This window comes from Scyliorhinus torazame, chromosome 15 (assembly GCF_047496885.1).
Source record: "Scyliorhinus torazame isolate Kashiwa2021f chromosome 15, sScyTor2.1, whole genome shotgun sequence".
Taxonomy (NCBI): domain Eukaryota; kingdom Metazoa; phylum Chordata; class Chondrichthyes; order Carcharhiniformes; family Scyliorhinidae; genus Scyliorhinus; species Scyliorhinus torazame.
The window spans coordinates 208,084,779-208,108,300 of NC_092721.1; the positions used below are offsets into that span (position 1 = coordinate 208,084,779).

Below are 23,522 nucleotides of genomic sequence, written 5' to 3' on the forward strand. Positions count from 1 at the left end.
CCCTCACCGAACTCCCCACCCTCCCCTCACCGAACTCCCCCCTCACAGAACTCCCCCCCTCACAGAACTCTCCCCCCCTCACCGAACTCCCCCTCACAGAACTCCCCCCCTCACAGAACTCCTCCCCCACAGAACTCCCCCCCTCACAGAACTCCCCCCCACTCCACATCGAACTCCCCCCCCACCGAACTCCCCCCTCACCGAACGCCCCCCTCACCGATCTCCCCCCCCTCACCGAACTCCCCCCCCACGAACTCCCCCCCCCACCGAACTCCCCCCCCCACCGAACTTCCCCCCCCCCCCCACCGAACTACCCCCCCCACCGAACTTCCCACCCCCCTCACCGAACTTCCTCCCCCCACCGAACTTCCTCCCCCCACCGAACTCCCCCCTCACCGAACTCCCCCCCCTCCTCACCGAATTCCCCCCCCACGAACTCTCCCTCCCTCACCGACCACCCCCTCTCACCGAACTCCCCCCCCCTCACTGAACACCCCCCTCACCGAACTCCCCCCCTCCTCACCGAATTCCCCCCCCCACTGAACTCTCCCTCCCTCACCGACCACCCCCTCTCACCGAACTCCCCCCTCACCGAACGCCCCCCTCACCGATCTCCCCCCCCTCACCGAACTCCCCCCCCACGAACTCCCTCCCCCACCGAACTCCCCCCCCCCCCACCGAACTTCCCCCCCCCCCACCGAACTTCCCCCCCCACCGAACTTCCCACCCCCTCACCGAACTTCCTCCCCCCACCGAACTCCCCCCTCACCGAACTCCCCCCCCTCCTCACCGAATTCCCCCCCCCCACCGAACTCTCCCTCCCTCACCGACCACCCCCTCTCACCGAACTCCCCCCCCTCACTGAACACCCCCCTCACCGAACTCCCCCCCTCTTCATCGAACTCCCCCCTCTTCATCGAACTCCCCCCACCGAACTCCCCCCACCCCTCACCGAACACCAACCCACCCCCTCGCCGAACACCCCCCCTCACAGATCTCCCCTCACCGAACTCCCCTCCCCCTAACCGAACTCCCCCCCTCACCGAACTCCCCCCCCTCCCCTCACCGAACTCCCCCCTCACAGAACTCCCCCCCTCACAGAACTCTCCCCCCCTCACCGAACTCCCCCTCACAGAACTCCCCCCCTCACAGAACTCCCCCCCCCACAGAACTCCCCCCCCTCACAGAACTCCTCCCCACTCCACATCGAACTCCCCCCCCACCGAACTCCCCCCTCACCGAACGCCCCCCTCACCGATCTCCCCCCCCTCACCGAACTCCCCCCCCACGAACTCCCCCCCCCACCGAACTCCCCCCCCCACCGAACTTCCCCCCCCCCACCGAACTACCCCCCCCCACCGAACTTCCCACCCCCCTCACCGAACTTCCTCCCCCCACCGAACTTCCTCCCCCCACCGAACTCCCCCCTCACCGAACTCCCCCCCCCTCCTCACCGAATTCCCCCCCCACGAACTCTCCCTCCCTCACCGACCACCCCCTCTCACCGAACTCCCCCCCTCACTGAACACCCCCCTCACCGAACTCCCCCCCCTCCTCACCGAATTCCCCCCCCCACTGAACTCTCCCTCCCTCACCGACCACCCCCCTCACCAAACTCCCCCCTCCTCATTGAACTCCCCCCCTCCTCATTGAACTCCCCCCCTCACCGAACTCCCCCCTCCTCATCGAACTCCCCTCACCAAACCCTCCCCCTTGCCGAACACCCCCCTCACCGAACTCCACCCCCCCTCGCCGAACACCCCCCTCACCGAAGTCCCCTCACTGAACTCCCCTCCCCCTAACCGAACTCCCCCCCCCCTCACCGAACTCCCCCCCTCCCCCTCACCGAACTCCCCCCCCTCCCCTCACCGAACTCCCCCCTCACAGAACTCCCCCCCTCACAGAACTCTCCCCCCCTCACCGAATCCCCCTCACAGAACTCCCCCCCCTCACAGAACTCCCCCCCCCCACAGAACTCCCCCCCCTCACAGAACTCCCCTCCACTCCACATCGAACTCCCCCCCCACCGAACTCCCCCCTCACCGAACGCCCCCCTCACCGATCTCCCCCCCTCACCGAACTCCCCCCCCACGAACTCCCTCCCCCACCGAACTCCCCCCCCCCACCGAACTTCCCCCCCCCCACCGAACTTCCCCCCCCACCGAACTTCCCACCCCCTCACCGAACTTCCTCCCCCCACCGAACTCCCCCCTCACCGAACTCCCCCCCCTCCTCACCGAATTCCCCCCCCCACCGAACTCTCCCTCCCTCACCGACCACCCCCTCTCACCGATCTCCCCCCCCCTCACTGAACACCCCCCTCACCGAACTCCCCCCCTCTTCATCGAACTCCCCCCTCTTCATCGAACTCCCCCCACCGAACTCCCCCCACCCCTCACCGAACACCAACCCACCCCCTCGCCGAACACCCCCCCTCACAGATCTCCCCTCACCGAACTCCCCTCCCCCTAACCGAACTCCCCCCCTCACCGAACTCCCCCCTCCTCATCGAACTCCCCCCCTCCTCATCGAACTCCCCCCCTCCTCATCGAACTCCCCTCACCGAACTGCCCCCCCCACCCTCACCGAACACCCACCTTCCCCTCACCGCACCCCCTCCCCCTCACCGAACTCCCCCCACATTACCGAACGCCCCCCCCTCACCGAACTCCCCCCTCACCGAACACCCCCCTCACTGAACACCCCCCTCACCGAACTCCCCCCTCACCGAACTCCCCCCCCCCTCCTCATTGAACTCCCCCCTCACCGAACTCGCCCCTCCTCATCGAACTCCCCTCGCCGAACCCCCCCTCGCCGAACACCCCCCTCACCGAACTCCATCCCCCCTCGCCGAACCCCCCCTCGCCGAACACCCCCCTCACCGAACTCCACCCCCCCTCGCCGAACACCCCCCTCACCGAACTCCCCTCACCGAACTCCCCACCCCTCCCCCTCACCGAACTCCCTCCCCCTCACCGAACTCCCCCCTCACAGAACTCCCCCCTCACCGAACTTCCCCCCCCTCACCGAACTCCCCCCCTCCTCATCGAACTCCCCCCTCACCGAACTCCCCATCTCACCATACTCCCCCCCCCTCCTCACCGTACTCCCCCCCCCTCACCGAACTCCCCCCTCACCGAACCCCCCCCCACCGAACTCCCCCCCCCCCCCACCGAACTCCCCCCCCTCCCCGTGGCCGAACTCCCCCCCTCACCGAACTCCCCTCCTGACCGAACTCCCCCCCCTCACTGAACTCCCCTCCTCACCGAACTCCCCCCGCCCCCCCACAACCGAACTCCCCCCCCTCTCCGAACTCCCCTCCCCCACACCGAACTCCCCCCTCACCGAACTCCCCTGCCCCTCACCGAACTCCCCTCCCCCACACCGAACTCCCCCCTCACCGAACTCCCCTCCCCCTCACCGAACTCCCCTCCCCCAACCAAACTTCCCTCCCCCTCACCGAACTCCCCTCCCCCTCATCGAACTCCCCTCACCGAACTCCCCTCCCCCTAACCGAACTCCCCCCTCACCGAACTCCCCCCTCCTCATCGAACACCCCTCACCGAACTGCCCCCCCACCCTCACCGAACCCCCCCTCCCCTCACCGCACCCTCCTCCCCCTCACCAAACTCCCCCCCCCTCAACGAACTCCCCCCCTCACCGAACTCCCCCCCCCTCACCGAACTCCCCTCTTCATCGAACTCCCCTCACCGAACTGCCCCCCCACCCTCACCAAACTCCCCCACCCCCCCCTCACCGCACTCCCCTCCCCCTCACCGAACTCCCCCCCCCCCCACCGATCTCCCTTCCCCCCCTCACCGAACTCCCTCCTCACCGAACTCCCCCCACTCACTGAACACCCCCTCACCGAACTCCCCCCCTCGCTGAACGCACCCCCACCCCTAACCGAATTCCCCCCCCTCACCGAACTCCCCCCCTCACCGAACTCCCCCCCCTCACCGAACTCCCCCCCTCACCGAACTCCCCCCCCTCACCGAACTCCCCCCCCCTCCTCATTGAACTCCCCCCTCACCGAACTCCACCCCCCGTCGCTGAACACGCCCCTCACCGAACTCCCCTCACCGAACTCCCCTCCCCCCTAACCGAACTCCCCCCCCCACCGAACTCCCCCACCCTAACCGAATTCCCCCCCCTCACCGAACTCCCCCCCTCACCGAACTCCCCCCCCTCACCGAACTCCCCCCCCCCTCCTCATTGAACTCCCCCCTCACCGAACTCCACCCCCCGTCGCCGAACACGCCCCTCACCGAACTCCCCTCACCGAACTCCCCTCCCCCCTAACCGAACTCCCCCCCCCACCGAACTCCCCCCCTCACCGAACTCCCCCCCCCTCACCGAACTTCCCCCCCTCACCGAACTCCCCCCCTCCTCATCGAACTCCCCCCTCACCGAACTCCCCATCTCACCATACTCCCCCCCCTCCTCATCGTACTCCCCCCCTCACCGAACTCCCCCCTCACCGAACTCCCCCCCCACATCACCGAACCCCCCTCCTCACCGAACTCCCCCCCCCCACCGAACTCCCCCCCCCCACACCGAACTCCCCCCCCCTCGCCGAACTCCCCCCCCCTCGCCGAACTCCCCCCTCACCGACCTCCCCTCCCCCTCACCGAACTACCCTCCCCCTCACCAAACTCCCCTCCCGCTCACCGAACTCCCCTCACCGAACTCCCCTCCCCCTCACCGAACTCCCCTCACCGAACTCCCCTCCCCCTCACCGAACTCCCCCCCCCCCCCAACCACCGAACTCCCCCCCCCACCAAACTCTCCCTCCCTCACCGACCACCCCCTCTTACCGAACTCCCCCCCCCCACTGAACACCCCCCTCACCGAACTTCCCCCCTCTTCATCGAACTCCCCCCCCCTCTTCATCGAACTCCCCCCCCCGAACTCCCCCCACCCCTCACCGAACACCACTCCACCCCCTCGCCGAACACCCCCCTCTCCGAACTCCCCTCACCGAACTCCCCTCACCGAACTCCCCTCCCCCTAACCGAACTCCCCCCCCTCACCGAACACCCCCCTCCTCATCGAACTCCCCCCCATTACCGAACGCCCCCCCCTCACCGAACTCCCCCCCTCACCGTACCCCCCTCACCGAACTCCCCCCTCACTGAACACCCCCCTCACCGAACACACACCTCACCGAAATCACACCCCCTCACCGAACTCCCCCCCCCTCACCAAACTCCCCACTCACCGAACTCCCCCCCCTCACCGAACTCCGCCCCCTCACCGAACTCCCCCCTCCTCATTGAACTCCCCCCCTCCTCATTGAACTCCCCCCCTCACCGAACTCCCCCCTCCTCATCGAACTCCCCTCACCAAACCCTCCCCCTTGCCGAACACCCCCCTCACCGAACTCCACCCCCCCTCGCCGAACACCCCCTCACAGAACTCCCCCCTCACAGAACTCTCCCCCCCTCACCGAACTCCTCCTCACAGAACTCCCCCCCCTCACAGAACTCCCCCCCACAGAACTCCCCCCCTCACAGAACTCCCCCCCACTCCACATCGAACTCCCCCCCCCACCGAACTCCCCCCTCACCGAACGCCCCCTCACCGATCTCCCCCCCCCTCACCGGACTCCCCCCCCACGAACTCCCCCCCCCACCGAACTCCCCCCCCCCACCGAACTTCCCCCCCCCCACCGAACTACCCCCCCCACCGAACTTCCCACCCCCCTCACCGAACTTCCTCTCCCCACCGAACTCCCCCCTCACCGAACTCCCCCCGCCCCTCCTCACCGAATTCCCCCCCCACGAACTCTCCCTCCCTCACCGACCACCCCCTCTCACCGAACTCCCCCCCCTCACTGAACACCCCCCTCACCGAACTCCCCCCCCCTCCTCACCGAATTCCCCCCCCCACCGAACTCTCCCTCCCTCACCGACCACCCCCCCTCACCGAACTCCCCCCTCCTCATTGAACTCCCCCCCTCCTCATTGAACTCCCCCCCTCACCGAACTCCCCCCTCCTCATTGAACTCCCCCCCTCACCGAACTCCCCCCTCCTCATCGAACTCCCCTCACCAAACCCTCCCCCTTGCCGAACACCCCCCTCACCGAACTCCACCCCCCCTCGCCGAACACCCCCCTCACCGAAGTCCCCTCACTGAACTCCCCTCCCCCTAACCGAACTCCCCCCCCCCCTCACCGAACTCCCCCCCTCCCCCTCACCGAACTCCCCCCCCTCCCCTCACCGAACTCCCCCCTCACAGAACTCCCCCCCTCACAGAACTCTCCCCCCCTCACCGAACTCCCCCTCACAGAACTCCCCCCCCTCACAGAACTCCCCCCCCCACAGAACTCCCCCCCTCACAGAACTCCCCCCCACTCCACATCGAGCTCCCCCCCCCACCGAACTCCCCCCTCACCGAACGCCCCCCTCACCGATCTCCCCCCCCCCTCACCGAACTCCCCCCCCCACGAACTCCCCCCCCACCGAACTCCCCCCCCCCCCACCGAACTTCCCCCCCCCACCGAACTTCCCCCCCCACCGAACTTCCCACCCCCCTCACCGAACTTCCTCCCCCCACCGAACTCCCCCCTCACCGAACTCCCCCCCCTCCTCACCGAATTCCCCCCCCCACTGAACTCTCCCTCCCTCACCGACCACCCCCTCTCACCGAACTCCCCCCCCCCCACTGAAAACCCCCCTCACCGAACTCCCCCCCCTCTTCATCGAACTCCCCCCTCTTCATCGAACTCCCCTCACCGAACTGCCCCCCCCACCCTCACCGAACACCCACCCTCCCCTCACCGCACCCCCTCCCCCTCACCGAACTCCCCCCACATTACCGAACGCCCCCCCCTCACCGAACACCCCCCCTCACCGAACACCCCCCTCACTGAACACCCCCCTCACTGAACACCCCCCTCACCGAACTCCCCCCTCGCCGAACGCCCCCCCACCCCTCACCAAATTCCCCCCCCTCCTCATTGAACTCCCCCCCTCCTCATTGAACTCCCCGCGCCTCACCGAACTGCCCCCTCCTCATCGAACTCCCCTCATCGAACCCCCCCTCGCCGAACACCCCCCTCACCGAACTCCACCCCCCCCTCGCCGAACTCCCCCCCTCACCGAACTCCCCCCCCCCTCACCGAACTCCCCCCCCCTCCTCATTGAACTCCCCCCCTCCTCACCGAACTCCCCTCCCTCACCAAACACCCCCCCTCACCGAACACCCCCCTCAACGGCCTCCCCCCCCCACACTGAACTCACCACCCCCTCACCGAACTCCCCCCTCACCAATCTCCCTCACTGAACACCCCACTCACCGAACACCCTCCCTCACCGAACCCCCCCCTCACCGAACACCCCCCCTCCTCATCGAACTCGCCCCTCACCAAACTCTCCCCCCTCACTGAACACTCCACTCACCGAACCCCCCCTCCTCATCGAACTCCCCTCCCCCTCACCGAACTCTTCCCCCCCTCCTCATCGAATGCCCCTCACCGAACTCCCCCCCCTCGCCGAACTCCCCCCGCACACCGAACTCCCCCCCTCCTCATTGAACTCCCCCCCCCTCCTCATTGAACTCCCCCCCTCACCGAACTCCCCCCTCACCGAACTCCCCCCCCATCACCGAACTCCCCCCCCTCCTCATTGAACTCCCCCCTCCTCATTGAACTCCCCCCCCTCCTCATTGAACTCCCCCCCCTCACCGAACTCCCCCCTCCTCATCGAACTCCCCTCACCGAACCCCCCCTTCGCCGAACACCCCCCTCACCGAACTCCACCCCCCCTCGCTGAACACCCCCCTCACGGAACACCCCCCTCACCGAACCCCCCTCACTGAACTCCCCTCCCGCTAACCGAACCCCCCCCCTCACCGAACTCTCCCCCCACCCACTCACCGAACTCCCCCCCTCCCCCTCACCGAACTCCCCCCTCACAGAACTCCTCCCCCTCACAGAAGTCTTCCCCCCTCACCGAACTCCCCCCCTCCTCATCGAACTCCCCCCCACCAAACTCCCCCGTCACCGAACGCCCCCCTCACCGATCTCCCCCCTCACCGAACTCCCACCACCCCACCGAACTCCCCCCCACCGAACTTCCCCCCCTTACCGTACTCCCCCCACCCCCTCACCACCTCCCCTTCACCCCCTCACCGAACTCCCCCCACCCCCTCACCGAACTCCCTCCACCCCCTCACCGAACTCCCTCCCCCTTCATCGTACACCCCCCTCACCGAACTCCCCCCCCTCACCGAACTCCCCCCTCACCGAACTCCCCCCCCCCACCGAACTCCCCCCCCCCCTCACCGAACTCCCCCCCCCCCACCGAACTTCCCCCCCCGCCCCACCTCAACGAACCCCTTCCCCCGTCACCGAACTCCCCCTCCCGTCACCGAACTCCCCCTCCTCATCGAACTCCCCCTTCTCATCGAACGCCCCTCCTCACCGAACTCCCCCCCCCCCCTCTCCGAACTCCCCACCTCACCGGACTCTCCCCCCCTCACCGAACTACCGCCCCCTCACCGAACAACCGCCCCCTCACCAAACTCCCCCCCCCTCCCCTCACCGAAATCCCCTCCTCACCGAACTCCCCCCCCCTCACCGAACTCCCCCCCTTCACCGAACACCCCCCTCACCGAACTCCCCCCTCACCGAACTCCCCTCCCCCTCACTGAATTCCCCTCCTCACCGAACTCTTTCCCCCCCCCTCACTGAACTCTCCCCCACTCACCGAAGCTCCCCCCCCTCACCGAACTCCCCCCTCACCTAACTCCCCCCCCTCACCGAACTCCCCCCTCACCGAACTCCCCCCTCACCGAACTCCCCCCTCACCGAACTCCTCCCCCTCACCGAACTCCCCTCACCGAACACCACCCTCACCGAACACCCCCCCTCACCGAACACCCCCTCACCGAACTCCCCCCTCACCGATCTCCCCCCCTCACCGAACTCCCACCACCCCACCGAACTCCCCCCCCCACCGAACTTCCCCCCCTTACCGTACTCCCCCCACCCCCTCACGACCTCCCCCCACCCCCTCACCGAACTCCCCACCCCCCCTCACCGAGCTCCCCCCCTTCACCGAACTCCCCCCCTCACCGAACTCCCCCCACCCCCTCACCGAACTCCCTCCACCCCCTCACCGAACTCCCTCCACCCCCTCACCGAACTCCCCCCCCCTCACCGAACTCTCCCCTCACCGAACTCCCCCCCCCACCGAACTCCCCCCCTCACCGAACTCCCCCCCCTCACCGAACTCCCCCCCCCTCCCCACCGAACTCCCCACCCCCCCCCACCCCACCTCACCGAACCCCCCCCCCGTCACCGAACTCCTCCTCCTCATCGAACTCCCCCTTCTCATCGAACGCCCCTCCTCACCGAACACCCCCCCCCCCCTCTCCGAAATCCCCACCTCACCGGACTCTCCCCCCCTCACCGAACTACCGCCCCCTCACCGAACAACCGCCCCCTCACCAAACTCCCCCCCTCCCCTCACCAAACTCCCCCCCTCCCCTCACCGAACTCCCCTCCTCACCGAACTCCCCCCCCTCACTGAACTCCACCCTTCACCGAACACCCCCCCTCACCGAACTCCCCCCTCACCGAACTCCCCTCCCCCCGAACTCCCCTCTCCCTCACTGAATTCCCCTCCTCACCGAACTCTTTCCCCCCCCCTCACCGAACTCTTCCCCCACTCACCGAACTTCCCCCCCCTCACCGAACTCCCCCCTCACCTAACTCCCCCCCCTCACCGAACTCCCCCCTCACCGAACTCCCCCCTCACCGAACACCCCCCTCACCGAACACCCCCCCTCACCGAACACCCCCTCACCGAACTCCCCCCTCACCGATCTCCCCCCCTCACCGAACTCCCACCACCCCACCGAACTCCCCCCCCCCACGAACTTCCCCCCCTTACCGTACTCCCCCCACCCCCTCACGACCTCCCTCCACCCCCTCACCGAACTCCCCCTCCCCTCTCACCGAAGTCCCCCTCCCCTCACGGAACTCCTCCTCCTCATCGAACTCCCCTCCTCACCGAACTCCCCCCCCCTCGCCGATCTCCCCCTCCCCCCTCACCGAACTCCCCCTCCCCTCTCACCGAAGTCCCCCTCCCCTCACCGAACTCCCCTCCTTACCGAACTCTCCCCTCTCCGAACTCCCCTCCTCACCGAACTCCCCTCCTCACCGAACTCTCCCCTCACCGAACTCTCCCCTCACCGAACCCCCCCCTCACAGAACTCCCCCCCCCCCTCACCGAACTCCCCCCCTCACAGAACTCCCCCCCCCTCACCGAACTCCCCCCCCTCACCGAACTCCCCCCCCCACTCACCGAACTCCCCCCCCCTCACCGAACCCCACCCCCCACCGAACTCCCCCCCCCTCACCGAACTCCCCCCCCTCACCGAACTCCCCCCCCCCACCGAACTCCCCCCCCCCCTCACCGAACTCCCCCCCCCCACCGAACTCCCCCCCCCCCCCCCTACCGAACTCCCCCCCCCTCACCGGACATCCCCCCCCCCGCTCACCGTACCCCACCCTCACCAAGCCTCCACCCTCTGCGCGGTTCCGGACTCAGCGCTGCTCGAACAGAGTGTTGGATCGTCTATGTTCTGAACACAGGGGTGAGCTGAGCCCAGACACTCACACACCAGTCCAAACCCGTTTCCTCAATTAACTTTCAGCTGCCTCCGAGAGACAGCTTCTCCCTCCAGACTTAGACCACTGGATGCTCGGGCCAGGACCGCAAGAAACTTCAGAGAGTCGTGAACACCGCCCAGTCCATCACACAAACCTGCCTCCCATCCATTGACTCCATCTACACCTCCCGCTGCCTGGGGAAAGCGGGCAGTATAATCAAAGATCCCTCCCACCCGGCTTACTCACTCTTCCAACTTCTTCCATCGGGCAGGAGATACAGAAGCCTGAGAACACGCACGAACAGACTCAAAAGCAGCTTCTTCCCCACTGTCACCAGACTCCTAAATGACCCTCTTATGGACTGACCTCATTAACACTACACCCTGTGTGCTTCATCCGATGCCAGTGCTTTTGTAGTTACATTGTATATGTTGTGTTGCCCTATTATGTATTTTCTTTTATTCCCTTTTCTTCCCATGTACTTAATGATCTGTTGAGCTGCTCACGGAAAAATACTTTTCACTGTACCTCGGTACACGTGACAATAAACAAATCCAATCCAATCCAATCCAATTTACAGGTTAACAGTTAAACTGCTGTTCCTAAATTGTGGCAGCACGGTGGCACAGTGGTTAGCACAGTTGCTTCACAGCGCCACCGACCCAGGTTCAATTCCCCGCTGGGTCACTGTCTGTGCGGAGTCTGCACGTTCTCCCCGTGTGTGCGTGGGTTTCCTCCGGGTGCTCCGGTTTCCTCCCACAGTCCAAAGATGTACAATTAGGTGGATTGGCCATGATAAATTGCCCTTAGTGTCCAAAATTGCCCTTAGTGTTGGGTGGGGTTACTGGGTTATGGGGATAGGGTGGAGGTGTTGACCTTGGGTAGGGCGCTCTTTCCAAGAGCCGGTGCAGACTCGATGGGCCGAATGGCCTCATTCTGCACTGTAAATTCTATATAAAAAAAACTAATGCTCTCTATCTCCCATAACATCAAAATGCCATAAGACACAGGAACAGAATTAGGCCACTCAGCCCATCGAGTCTGCTCCGCCATTCAATCAGGGCTGAAATTTTACTCATCCCCATTCTCCTGCCTTCTCCCCATAACCCCTGATCCCTTTATTAATCAAGAACCTATCTGTCGTAATATACACCAGTATATCATGGTGCAGACACACACACTGATGGACACACAGCAAGACCAATCAGCATACGCAACACCGCAGCCAATCACCAGTTAGAGCACACTCACTATAAAGACAGAGGGCATCAGTTTTCCCGCTCATTCGGGATGCAGCCTCTCAGAAGGACAGAGCTTACAGCTTACAGCACAGATCCTCACCATGTGCTGAGTGCATAGACTGGTTAGGACAGGCATAGGTCTTTAGTTTAATCTAACATCGTGTGAACCCACAGTGAAAGTATGTTCAACAGTGATGCACAATCAATACTCTCGAGACAAAGAGGAGTCATATCTAATCGGCTTTAATCAGCTAGAACTGTACCCAGCAGCGATGATACAGAAAGTGAAGGCTGCTGGGACGGCATTGGTTCTTATACCCCGCCTCTCAGGGCGGGGCTATGTACATTATCCAATGGTAGACCCCGCGGCCTAGCCAATGGTCATTCGCCTCTCAGGTACTGCAATACCTGGTATTACCACAAACAGTTTCTAACTTAATAAAATAGTGTTGCACTATTTTAAGTGTTGGTGGCCTGTATGTGTTCCACGGATCCAGAGCACCCAACACATGATGATACCAGGAGTTGAGGGATGTTAGAACTTCTTAGACCTACCTGCAAGTGACCTGCCTTCCGCCAGCATACAGCCATCCTGCAAAATGGACAGCGTCCGCCCACCGCCGCCGCTCCGCATCACCGGTAACCTGGGGGCCAACTGGAAGATATTCAAACAACGCTTCCAGCTCTACCTGGAAACCACAGACCGGGAAGCTGCCTCAGACATCAGGAAGATCGCTCTCTTCCTATCCACGGCCGGAGACCATGCCATTTTCAATTCTCTCACCTTTGCTGATGGTGAAGATAAATCAAAATTCAAGACGGTCCTCCTCAAGTTTGACAGTCACTGCGACATTGAGGTGAATGAAAGTTTCGAGCGCTATGTATTCCAACAGCGTTTGCAGGGTAAGGATGAACCTTTCCAGTCCTTTCTCACCCACCTCCACATCCTTGCGCAGTCCTGTAATTACAGGCCCACCTCCGACTCCGTGATACGCGACCAGATCTTTTTGGTGTTCAGTCGGACCCCCTACGTCAGCAGCAAGGTAAAGCAGCTCACCCTAGCGACCGCCATCGAGACCTGCGTGCTACACGAACACGCCACTAGTCGGTATTCCCACATCCAAGCGGCTGAAACGGCGCGGCAAGGTCCCCACGAGGCAGAACGGGTCCAAGCAATCGAGCAACTCCAGGGCCTCAGCCTGGAGGAGGGCGGCCATTTCGCGTGCTTTTCGTGGACTCCCGCGCTTGTGCGCAGCGAACGAGGGGACGGCGATGTCGACGAATGTACTGCGCAGGTGCGCACCACGTACGACCGCGCCACGCATGCGCGGTGGCGCAGCAACGTGCTGACGCTGCAAAGTGCGGCAACTGTGGCTCCGCCCACTTAAAGCGGCAATGTCCTGCCAAATCCCAACGATGCCTGTGATGAGGAAAACTTGGCCACTATGCTGCTTTATGCAGATCAGCTCAGCCTGCCAACTCTCGTCGCTCCAGCCAGCCTCGCAGGAATGTCCGGGCCATTCACCCCATGGTCACCGAGCCCGATTTGGACCTGCTACCCGATATTGACACCGAGGACCCGAAGGTGCCTTTTCGAATCGGTAGGTCACAAAAAACAGGGTGTCCCCGAAGCAAACAATCCAACCTCTATTGGTATACAGCATCGATCCGGACGATGAGTGGTGTGCCACCCTTACGGTCAACCGGTCCCAAATACGATTCCGCCTGGACACTGGTGCCTTCGCCAATCTCATTGCGCAATCTGACCTCCAAAGCCTTCGTGTCAAACCAGCCATCCTGCCATCAGCCTGCCAGCTATTAGATTATAATGGCAGTGCCATTGCTGCCAGCGGCTCATGCCAACTTGAAGTGACGCATAGGTCACGCAAAACCATCCTTCCCTTTGACATCGTGGGCTCCTCGAAAGCCTCCCTGCTTGGCGTGCAGGCATGCAAGCTGTTGAACCTAGTTCAGAGAGTTCACTCTCTCTCTCTCCTGCTGACGCGTCTGCCTTTCAGGACACTGACTTCAGGGCGCAGCTCGACGCCATTATCAACCAGTACCATGACATCTTCGAGGGCATGGGCAAGCTCCCGTACACCTACAAGATCTTATTAAAATCGAATGCCACGCCTGTGGTGCACGCACCTCGCAGGGTCCCAGCACCCCTCAAGGACCGCCTCAAGCAGCAGCTGCAGGACCTCCAGAACCAAGGAGTGATTTCCAATGTCACGGAACCAACCGACTGGGTCAGTTCCATGGTGTGTGTAAAGAAGCCTTCCGGCGAATTGAGAATTTGCATTGATCCCAAGGATCCAAATCGCGATATTATGAGAGAGCACTATCCAATTCCCAAGCACGAAGAGCTCACATGTGAGATGGCTCGCGCCAAGCTCTTCACCAAACTCAACGCCTCAAAAGGATTCTGGCAAATCCAGCTCGATAAATCCAGCAGGAAACTCTGCACATTTAACACCCCCTTTGGAAGATATTGTTACAACAGGATGCCGTTTGGGATCATCTCTGCATCAGAAGTGTTCCATAGGATTATGGAACAAATGATGGAAGGTATTGAAGATGTTCGCGTCTATGTTGATGACATAATCATTTGGTCCACCACCCCGCAGGAGCATGTTAGTCGCCTCCAGCACGGATTCAGACGTATACATGAGCATGGCCTCCGCCTCAACAGGGCCAAATGCTCTTTTGGCCAGACGGAACTCAAGTTCCTCGGGGACCACATCTCCCAATTGGGTGTGCAGCCGGATGCGGACAAGGTAGCTGGCATCACAGCTATGAAAACACCAGAGGACAAGAAGGCGGTCCTCCGATTTCTGGGCATGGTCAATTTTTTAGGGAAATTCATCCCTAACCTCGCCTCTCATACCACGGCTCTCAGGAACCTGGTCAGGAAGACGACAGACTTCCAATGGCTCCCTGCCCACGAGCGCGAATGGAGAGAACTCAAAACAAAACTCACCACGGCCCCGATCTTAGCTTTCTTTGATCCAGCAAAGGAGACCAAAATTTTGACTGAAGCCAGTCAATCCGGCGTTGGGGCAGTGCTCCTGCAACGCGATGAGGCCTCATCATGGGCCCCCGTTGCATATGCGTCACGTGCGATGACCCCCACGGAGCAACGCTACACGCAGATGGAAAAGGAGCGCCTGGGCCTTCTGACCGGTGTGGTTAAGTTTCACGATTATGTCTACGGACTTCCTCAATTCACCGTCGAGACCGACCATCGCCCGCTGGTCAATATAATACAGAAAGACTTGAACGATATGACGCCTCCCCTCCAGCGTATTCTTCTCAAGCTCCGGCGATACGACTTCCAGCTGGTATACACCCCAGGCAAAGACCTCATCATTGCTGACGCTCTCTCCAGGTCAGTCAACACTCCATGTGACCCAGCAGGATTCGTCTGCCAGGTTGACGCCCATGTGGCATTCGCGGCCTCCAATCTACCTGCCTCGGATGAACGCCTCGGCCAAATTCGCTGTGAGACGGCGGCTGACCCTTTGCTACAGCGTGTCATGCGCCACCTAATGGACGGGTGGCTCAAGGGCCAATGCCCTCAGTTCTATAATGTCAGAGATGATCTGGCGGTAGTAGACGGGGTTCTTCTGAAACTGGACCGCATTGTCATCCCGCATAGCATGCGCCAGCTTGTCCTGGAACAACTACACGACGGCCACCTTGGCGTGGAAAAGTGCCGCCGACGGGCCCGAGAGGCAGTGTACTGGCCCGGCATCAATGAGGACATCGCCAACACAGTGCTCAACTGCCCCACTTGTCAGCGCTTCCAGCCGGCCCAACCACGTGAGACCCTGCAGCCCCATGAGTTGGTCACGTCACCATGGACCAAGGTGGGCATCAACCTGTTCCACGCGCTGGGTAGAGACTATGTCCTGATCGTGGACTACTTTTCGAATTACCCGGAGGTGATACGTTTGCACGAACTCACCTCGTCTGCAGTCATTCGTGCATGTAAAGAAACCTTTGCTCGACATGGCATTCCGCTCACGATTATGTCGGACAATGGCCCCTGCTTCGCAAGCCAGGAATGGTCCAACTTTGCCAGGCGGTACAATTTTGCCCATGTGATGTCCAGTCCCCTGTACCCCCAATCCAACGGCAAAGCGGAGAAGGGAGTATATATCGTCAAACGGCTCCTATGCAAGGCTGCCGATGCTGGGTCCGATTTCTACCTTGCCTTGCTGGCCTATCGCTCCGTCCCACTGTCCACTGGCCTGTCGCCAGCCCAGTTACTCATGAGTCGCACCCTGAGGACGACGGTGCCGTCCATCCATGTCCCAGACCTCGACCACGTTCCGGTCCTTCCCCGGATGCAGCTGTCTCGTGCACAGCACAAGGCGGCTCATGACTCCCGTGCAGCTGATCTCCCTGCTCTGGCTCCAGGTGACAACATCCGCGACCATCTTCCGGATGGTGGCTGGTCTGCAACCGCTGTTGTCCTTCGGCAGGTGGCCCCCCGCTCGTTCCTGGTTCGTCTACAGGATGGCTCCATTCTGCGCCGCAATCGACGCGCCCTTCGTCTCGTTCCACGCTCGCCACGTGATCCTCCAGTGTCGCCTCGCCCTCCTGCTGACCCTGCCACGGACTATGCAGAGCTCCCTGTCACTCTGCCTCCCCCTGACTCTGACGCAGTCCAGCCCGCTCCTGAACCGGCGGCTCTCGACCCACCCTTGAGGCGGTCAACCAGAATTCGTCGCCCACCTCAGAGACAAAATTTATGAACTTTTTGAATTTATGGACTCTCTGAATTGTTTTGTTGCTTAGTTTGATTGTTTCCCTGGTTTGTATATAGTGTTGATCGCGTTACTCTTGTTGCATACTGCTTCTCTGCACCAGGCACCTTCCCATGTAAATAGCTTAGTCCTCATGTACGTAGTCCTGTAAATATGTCTTTGCACACCACACGTAGTTTGGAACATTCTCACCACGCATTATTTATTGCCACACGCATACATTGTTTCATAAAAGGGGGGATGTCATAATATACACCAGTATATCATGGTGCAGACACACACATTGATGGACACACAGCAAGACCAATCAACACACACAACACCGCAGCCAATCACCAGTTAGAGCACACTCACTATAAAGACAGAGGGCATCAGTTTTCCCGCTCATTCGGGATGCAGCCTCTCAGAAGGACAGAGCTTACAGCTTACAGCACAGATCTTCACCATGTGCTGTGTGCATAGACTGGTTAGGACAGGCATAGGTCTTTAGTTTAATCTAACATCGTGTTAACCCACAGTGAAAGTATGTTCAACAGTTTCTAGCTTAATAAAATAGTGTTGCACTATTTTAAGTCTTGGTGGCCTGTATGTGTTCCACGGATCCAGAGCACCCAACACATCACTATCTATCTCTGTCTTAAAGACTCTCAGTGATTTGACCTCCACAGCCTTCTGCGGCAAAGAGTTCCACAGATTCACCGCCCTCTGGCTGAAGAAATTCCTCCTCATCTCTGCTTTAAAGGATCGTCCCTTTAGTCTGAGATTGTGTCCTCTGCTTCTAGTTTTTCCTACAAATGGAAACATCCTCTCCACGTCCACTCTATCCAGGCCTCGCTGTATCCCGTAAGTTTCAATAAGATCCCCCCTCATCCTTCTAAACTCCAACGAGTACAGACCCAGAGTCCTCAACGTTCCTCATACGACAAGCTCTTCATTCCAGGGATCATTCTTGTGAACCTCCCCTGGACCCTTTCCAAGGCCAGCACATCCTTCCTTAGATACAGGGCCCAAAACTGCTCACAATACTGCAAATGGGGTCTGACCAGAGCCTTATACAGCCTCAGAAGTACATCCCTGGTCTTGTATTCTAGTCCTCTCGACACGAATGCTAACATTGCATTTGCCTTCTTAACTGCCGACTGAACCTGCACATTAACCTTAAGAGAATCGTGAACAAGGACTCCCAGGTCCCTTTGTGCATTTCCCCATTTAGAAAATAGTCGATGCCTCTATTCGTCCTTCCAAAGTGCATAACCTCACACTTTTCCATATTGTAATCCATCTGCCACTTCATTGCCCACTCTCCTAGCTTGTCCAAATCCTTCTGCAGCCCCCTTGCTCCCTCAATACTACCTGTACTCCCACTCGACTCCCACTCTCTCTATCTTCCTCTCTCTGTCTCCCCCTTTTTCTTTCTCTCCCTCACTTTCTCTCTCCCTCTTTCTCTCCCCCTCTGTCTCTCTCTCTCTCTCTCTCTCTCTTCCTCTCTTTCTCCCTCTCTTTCTCTCCCTCTCTCTCCCTTTCTCTCTCTCCTTCTCTCTCTCCCTCTCTTTCTCTCCCTATCTTTCTCTCCCTCTGCCACTCTCTCTCTCTCTCACTGACTGATTCTCTTTTTCTTCACCCTTGTCTCCCTTTCTCTCTCTCGCTCTCTCTATCACTCTCTCAATCTCCTCCTCTAACACCCTCTAAAACTGCCCCGTGTGTCTAGGTCAGCTGGTGTGAGGTTTTGTTGGAGAGGGTGGCTGGGATGTTTGGTTCTGTTAAAGGTGCTACATAAATGCAGGTTGTTATTGTGCTGAGGTTCTGTAGGTCTCGGGGTGATTGTTCTCCATCTCACTGTTTCAGGTATGTTTTCCTGCTGAGTGTCCTATTCTTCCTGCCGGGAGTGGTGATGGTTGTCGCCTATGGACTGATCTCCAGGGAGCTGTACAGAGGGATCCAGTTCGAGATGAATCAGAAGAGAGAGAATAAAGGTGAGAATCTGCAATTCCCTAAATCCCTGAGAATGATACTGAGCTGGAGAACAGAGCCAGGCCGCAGCCCCATGAGCACTCCGGGAAATCGCCACGCGCACCAACAGCAATTGTGCTTGGAGTTTGACAAACACTGGATTACAACATCCTTCAAAATCCGACTGCTCTTGCCGCTCCCTCACTCGGTTGCACTGGGAGCAGAAACGGACAAGAATGAGTCCGATCCCAAACGCAGGGGGTTACGTTTTCAGCACTGTGGAGAACAAAATGTTGAAAGAGCCAGCACTGAAGGAATGGAGCTCAGGACAGAAGGAGGCTAATGAGGGTCAGTACTGAGGGAGTGCCGCACTGTCAGAGGGTCAGTACTGAGGGAGTGCCGCACTGTCAGAGGGTCAGTACTGAGGGAGTGCCGCACTGTCAGAGGGTCAGTACTGAGGGAGTGCCGCACTGTCAGAGGGTCAGTACTGAGGGAGTGCCGCACTGTCAGAGGGTCAGTACTGAGGGAGTGTCACACTGTCAGAGGGTCAGTACTGAGGGAGTGCCGCACTGTCAGAGGGTCAGTACTGAGGGAGCGCTGCACTGTCAGAGGGTCAGTGCTGAGGGAGTGCCGCACTGTCAGAGGGTCAGTACTGAGGGAGTGCCGCACTGTCAGAGGGTCAGTACTGAGGGAGTGCCGCACTGTCAGAGGGTCAGTACTGAGGGAGTGCCGCACTGTCAGAGGGTCAGTACTGAGGGAGTGCCGCATTGTCAGAGGGTCAGTACTGAGGGAGTGCCGCACTGTCAGAGGGTCAGTACTGAGGGAGTGCCGCACTGTCAGAGGGTCAGTACTGAGGGAGTGCTGTACTGTCAGAGGGTCAGTACTGAGGGAGTGCCGCACTGTCAGAAGGTCAGTACTGAGGGAGTGCTGCACTGTCAGAGGGTCAGTACTGAGGGAGTGCTGTACTGTCAGAGGGTCAGTACTGAGGGAGTGCCGCACTGTCAGAGGGTCAGTACTGAGGGAGTGCCGCACTGTCAGAGGGTCAGTACTGAGGGAGTGCTGTACTGTCAGAGGGTCAGTACTGAGGGAGTGCCGCACTGTCAGAGGGTCAGTACTGAGGGAGTGCCGCACTGTCAGAGGGTCAGTACTGAGGGAGTGGCGCACTGTCAGAAGGTCAGTACTGAGGGAGTGCCGCACTGTCAGAGGGTCAGTACTGAGGGAGTGCCGCACTGTCAGAGGGACAGTACTGAGGGAGTGCCGCACTGTCAGAGGGTCAGTACTGAGGGAGTGCCGCACTGTCAGAGGGTCAGTACTGAGGGAGTGCTGTACTGTCAGAGGGTCAGTACTGAGGGAGTGCCGCACTGTCAGAGGGTCAGTACTGAGGGAGTGTCGCACTGTCAGAGGGTCAGTACTGAGGGAGTGCCGCACTGTCAGAGGGCAGTACTGAGGGAGTGCTGCACTGTCAGAGGTTCAGTACTGAGGGAGTGCTGCACTGTTAGAGGGTCAGTACTGAGGGAGTGCCGCACTGTCAGAGGGTCAGTACTGAGGGAGTGCCGCACTGTCAGAGGGTCAGTACTGAGGGAGTGCCGCACTGTCAGAGGGACAGTACTGAGGGAGTGCCGCACTGTCAGAGGGTCAGTACTGAGGGAACGCTGCACTGTCAGAGGGTCAGTACTGAGGGAGTGCTGCACTGTCAGAGAGTCAGTACTGAGGGAGTGCTACACTGTCAGAGGGTCAGTACTGAGGGAGTACCGCACTGTCAGAAGGTCAGTACTGAGGGAGTGCCGCACTGTCAGAGGGTCAGTACTGAGGGAGTGCTGCACTGTCAGAGGGTCAGTACTGAGGGAGTGCTGCACTGTCAGAGGGTCAGTACTGAGGGAGTGCTGCACTGTCAGAGGGTCAGTACTGAGGGAGTGCTGCAATGTCAGAGGGTCAGTACTGAGGGAGTGCTGCACTGTCAGAGGGTCAGTACTGATGGAGTGCCGCACTGTCAGAGGGTCAGTACTGAGGGAGTACCGCACTGTCAGAGTGTCAGTACTGAGGGAGTGCCGCACTGTCAGAGGGTCAGTACTGAGGGAGTGCCGCACAGTCAGAGGGTCAGTACTGAGGGAGTGCTACACTGTCAGAGGGTCAGTACTGAGGGAGTGCCGCACTGTCAGAAGGTCAGTACTGAGGGAGTGCCGCACTGTCAGAGGGTCAGTACTGAGGGAGTGCCGCACTGTCAGAGGGACAGTACTGAGGGAGTGCCGCACTGTCAGAGGGTCAGTACTGAGGGAGTGCCGCACTGTCAGAGGGTCAGTACTGAGGGAGTGCCGCACTGTCAGAGGGTCAGTACTGAGGGAGTGCTGCACTGTCAGAGGGTCAGTACTGAGGGAGTGCTGCCCTGTCAGAGGGTCAGTACTGAGGGAGTGCCGCACTGTCAGAGGGTCAGTACTGAAGGAGTGCTGCACTGTCAGAGGTTCAGTACTGAGGGAGTGCTGCACTGTCAGAGGGTCAGTCCTGAGGGAGCTCCGCACTGTCAGAGGGTCAGTACTGAGGGAGTGCTGCACTGTCAGAGGGTCAGTACTGAGGGAGTGCTGCACTGTCAGAGGGTCAGTACTGAGGGAGTGCTGCACTGTCAGAGGGTCAGTACTGAGGGAGTGCTGCACTGTCAGAGGGTCAGTACTGAGGGAGTGCTGCACTGTCAGAGGTTCAGTACTGAGGGAGTGCTGCACTGTCAGAGGGTCAGTCCTGAGGGAGCTCCGCACTGTCAGAGGGTCAGTACTGAGGGAGTGCTGCACTGTCAGAGGGTCAGTACTGAGGGAGTGCTGCACTGTCAGAGGGTCAGTACTGAGGGAGTGCTGCACTGTCAGAGGGTCAGTACCGAGGGAGTGCCGCACTGTCAGAGGGTCAGTACTGAGGGAGTGCCGCACTGTCAGAGGGTCAGTACTGAGGGATCTCTGCTGTTGGGAATGCTGAATTCTGATGAGTTTGACCTTACCCCCCCAAGAATAAATGAGGAAAGAAATGGAAATATTGTTTTGACTACTTCAACTTTGTGCCGTGTTAACCAATGGGAATGTTTTACCTGCAGCGCACAGCAGCAACGGGGCGGCGGGTGTCCAGCACTGCGAGGACAGTGACGGCTGCTATCTACAAGTGGGTAAGAGGCGGAACACCATGGAGATGGCCACCCTGACGCCAAGCACCAGCGCCAAACTGGACCGTGTCCGCAGCAATGCGTCCGAGTCGAAGCTGGTGGCCAAGAAGCGGGTGATCCGGATGCTGATTGTCATCGTGGTGATGTTCTTTGTCTGCTGGATGCCCGTGTACACCGTCAACACCTGGAGGGCCTTTGACGACCTGAACGCTATCCGGCAGCTGTCGGGGGCTCCCATCTCCTTCATTCACCTCCTCTCCTATACCTCGTCCTGTGTTAACCCCCTGGTTTACTGCTTTATGAACAAGCGATTCCGCAAGGCTTTCCTCAGCACCTTCTCCCGCTGCCTCCGCCCACTCAGAGTCTTCAAGGATCTGGAGGAGGAGCCAGGCACCACTGGGACCTCCATGTCCAAGTTCAGCTACACCACTGTGAGCACCGTGGGACCCCCATAAACAAAGGCCCTCCCATCCCCACCCCAAGTCCACTACCCCCCCCCCCCCACCCCGCACCAACCACCGGCCCCACACGCCTCCTACACCCCCCAACTCTGAACTCTTGTGTTCCTGAGTGTTTCCATTTTCCCCTCGATCTTTAAACTCAGATCCGTCGGCGTGAGGGAGAATGGAGCCCCTTCGGTTGAGGGATGAAGGGGTAATGGGGTTTCGGTCCCTCTTATTGAGAACTCCAACCTTTGACCCCAGGCCTGGTCAGAATCAAACCCCCACCCGCACTCTCTTCAATGGGTCAGTCTGTTGGTCAGAGTGAGCAGTGGTCCCCGGGGGTACCGGTCGCTGGTCACCGAGGGTTGGGGGGCACTGGGGAGTGGTGTGGTAGCTGGCTGGACATTTGTGTCCCTGGGTCAAGTTGGGGGTGTTGGGAGGGGTCAGAGCTGAACTGACCTGACAGCCTTCGTTTCAGCGAACACAGACAGTGGGGCGTGTGGGGGAGGGGGCGAATGACTCTTTGGAGGGTATGGGGGAGGGTGTTAGGGAAGGAGTGGGCTCACCCCAGCTCAATGGACGAGATCTCGGATTTGGGCCACAGATGGGGACAAATGTCAGAGTTCTCCACGATGATGGACGGTGAAAAGAAGCCTTGCATTTCTATAGCGCCTATCTCACCTTCAGGACATCCCAAAGAGCTCTATAACCAATGATGTAACTTTGAAGTGTGGTCACTGTTGTAAGGTAGGAAGATTGGAAACCAATTTACACGCAGCAAGACCAACAGACGACAACGTGAGACAGATCAAATAATCTGCTCGACAGATGTTGTCTGAGGTCAAACTGGACTCCAAAGAGATTTCCCACCCACCACTGTTCCCACATCATGGCAGTGAGAGCTCTCAATCAGCACTCCCTCAGTACTGACCCTCTGACAGTGCAGCACTCCCTCAGTACTGACCCTCTGACAGTGCAGCACTCCCTCAGTACTGACCCTCTGACAGTGCAGCACTCCCTCAGTACTGACCCTCTGACAGTGCGGCACTCCCTCAGTACTGATCCCCTGACAGCGCGGCACTCCCTCAGTACTGACCCTCTGACAGTGCAGCACTCCCTCGGTACTGACCCTCTGACAGTGCGGCACTCCCTCAGTACTGACCCTCTGACAGTGCAGCACTCCCTCAGTACTGACCCTCTGACAGTGCAGCACTCCCTCAGTACTGACCCTCTGACAGTGCAGCACTCCCTCAGTACTGACCCTCTGACAGTGCGGCACTCCCTCAGTACTGATCCCCTGACAGCGCGGCACTCCCTCAGTACTGACCCTCTGACAGTGCAGCACTCCCTCGGTA

At 60.4% G+C, this 23,522-nt stretch overlaps 1 protein-coding gene across 1 annotated transcript in view; it reads left to right on the forward strand.

The window, feature by feature from the left end:
- LOC140392168 (cholecystokinin receptor-like) overlaps positions 1-22,684 on the forward strand; it is an 84,499-nt gene extending 61,815 nt beyond the window's left edge. The window contains exons 3-4 of the mRNA XM_072477538.1: positions 18,481-18,608; positions 21,659-22,684. Coding sequence (XP_072333639.1) covers positions 18,481-18,608; positions 21,659-22,179 — 649 coding nt within the window. The 3' untranslated portion in view covers positions 22,180-22,684. The remainder of the gene's footprint in view (positions 1-18,480; positions 18,609-21,658) is intronic.
- Positions 22,685-23,522: the final 838 nt, after the last annotated feature.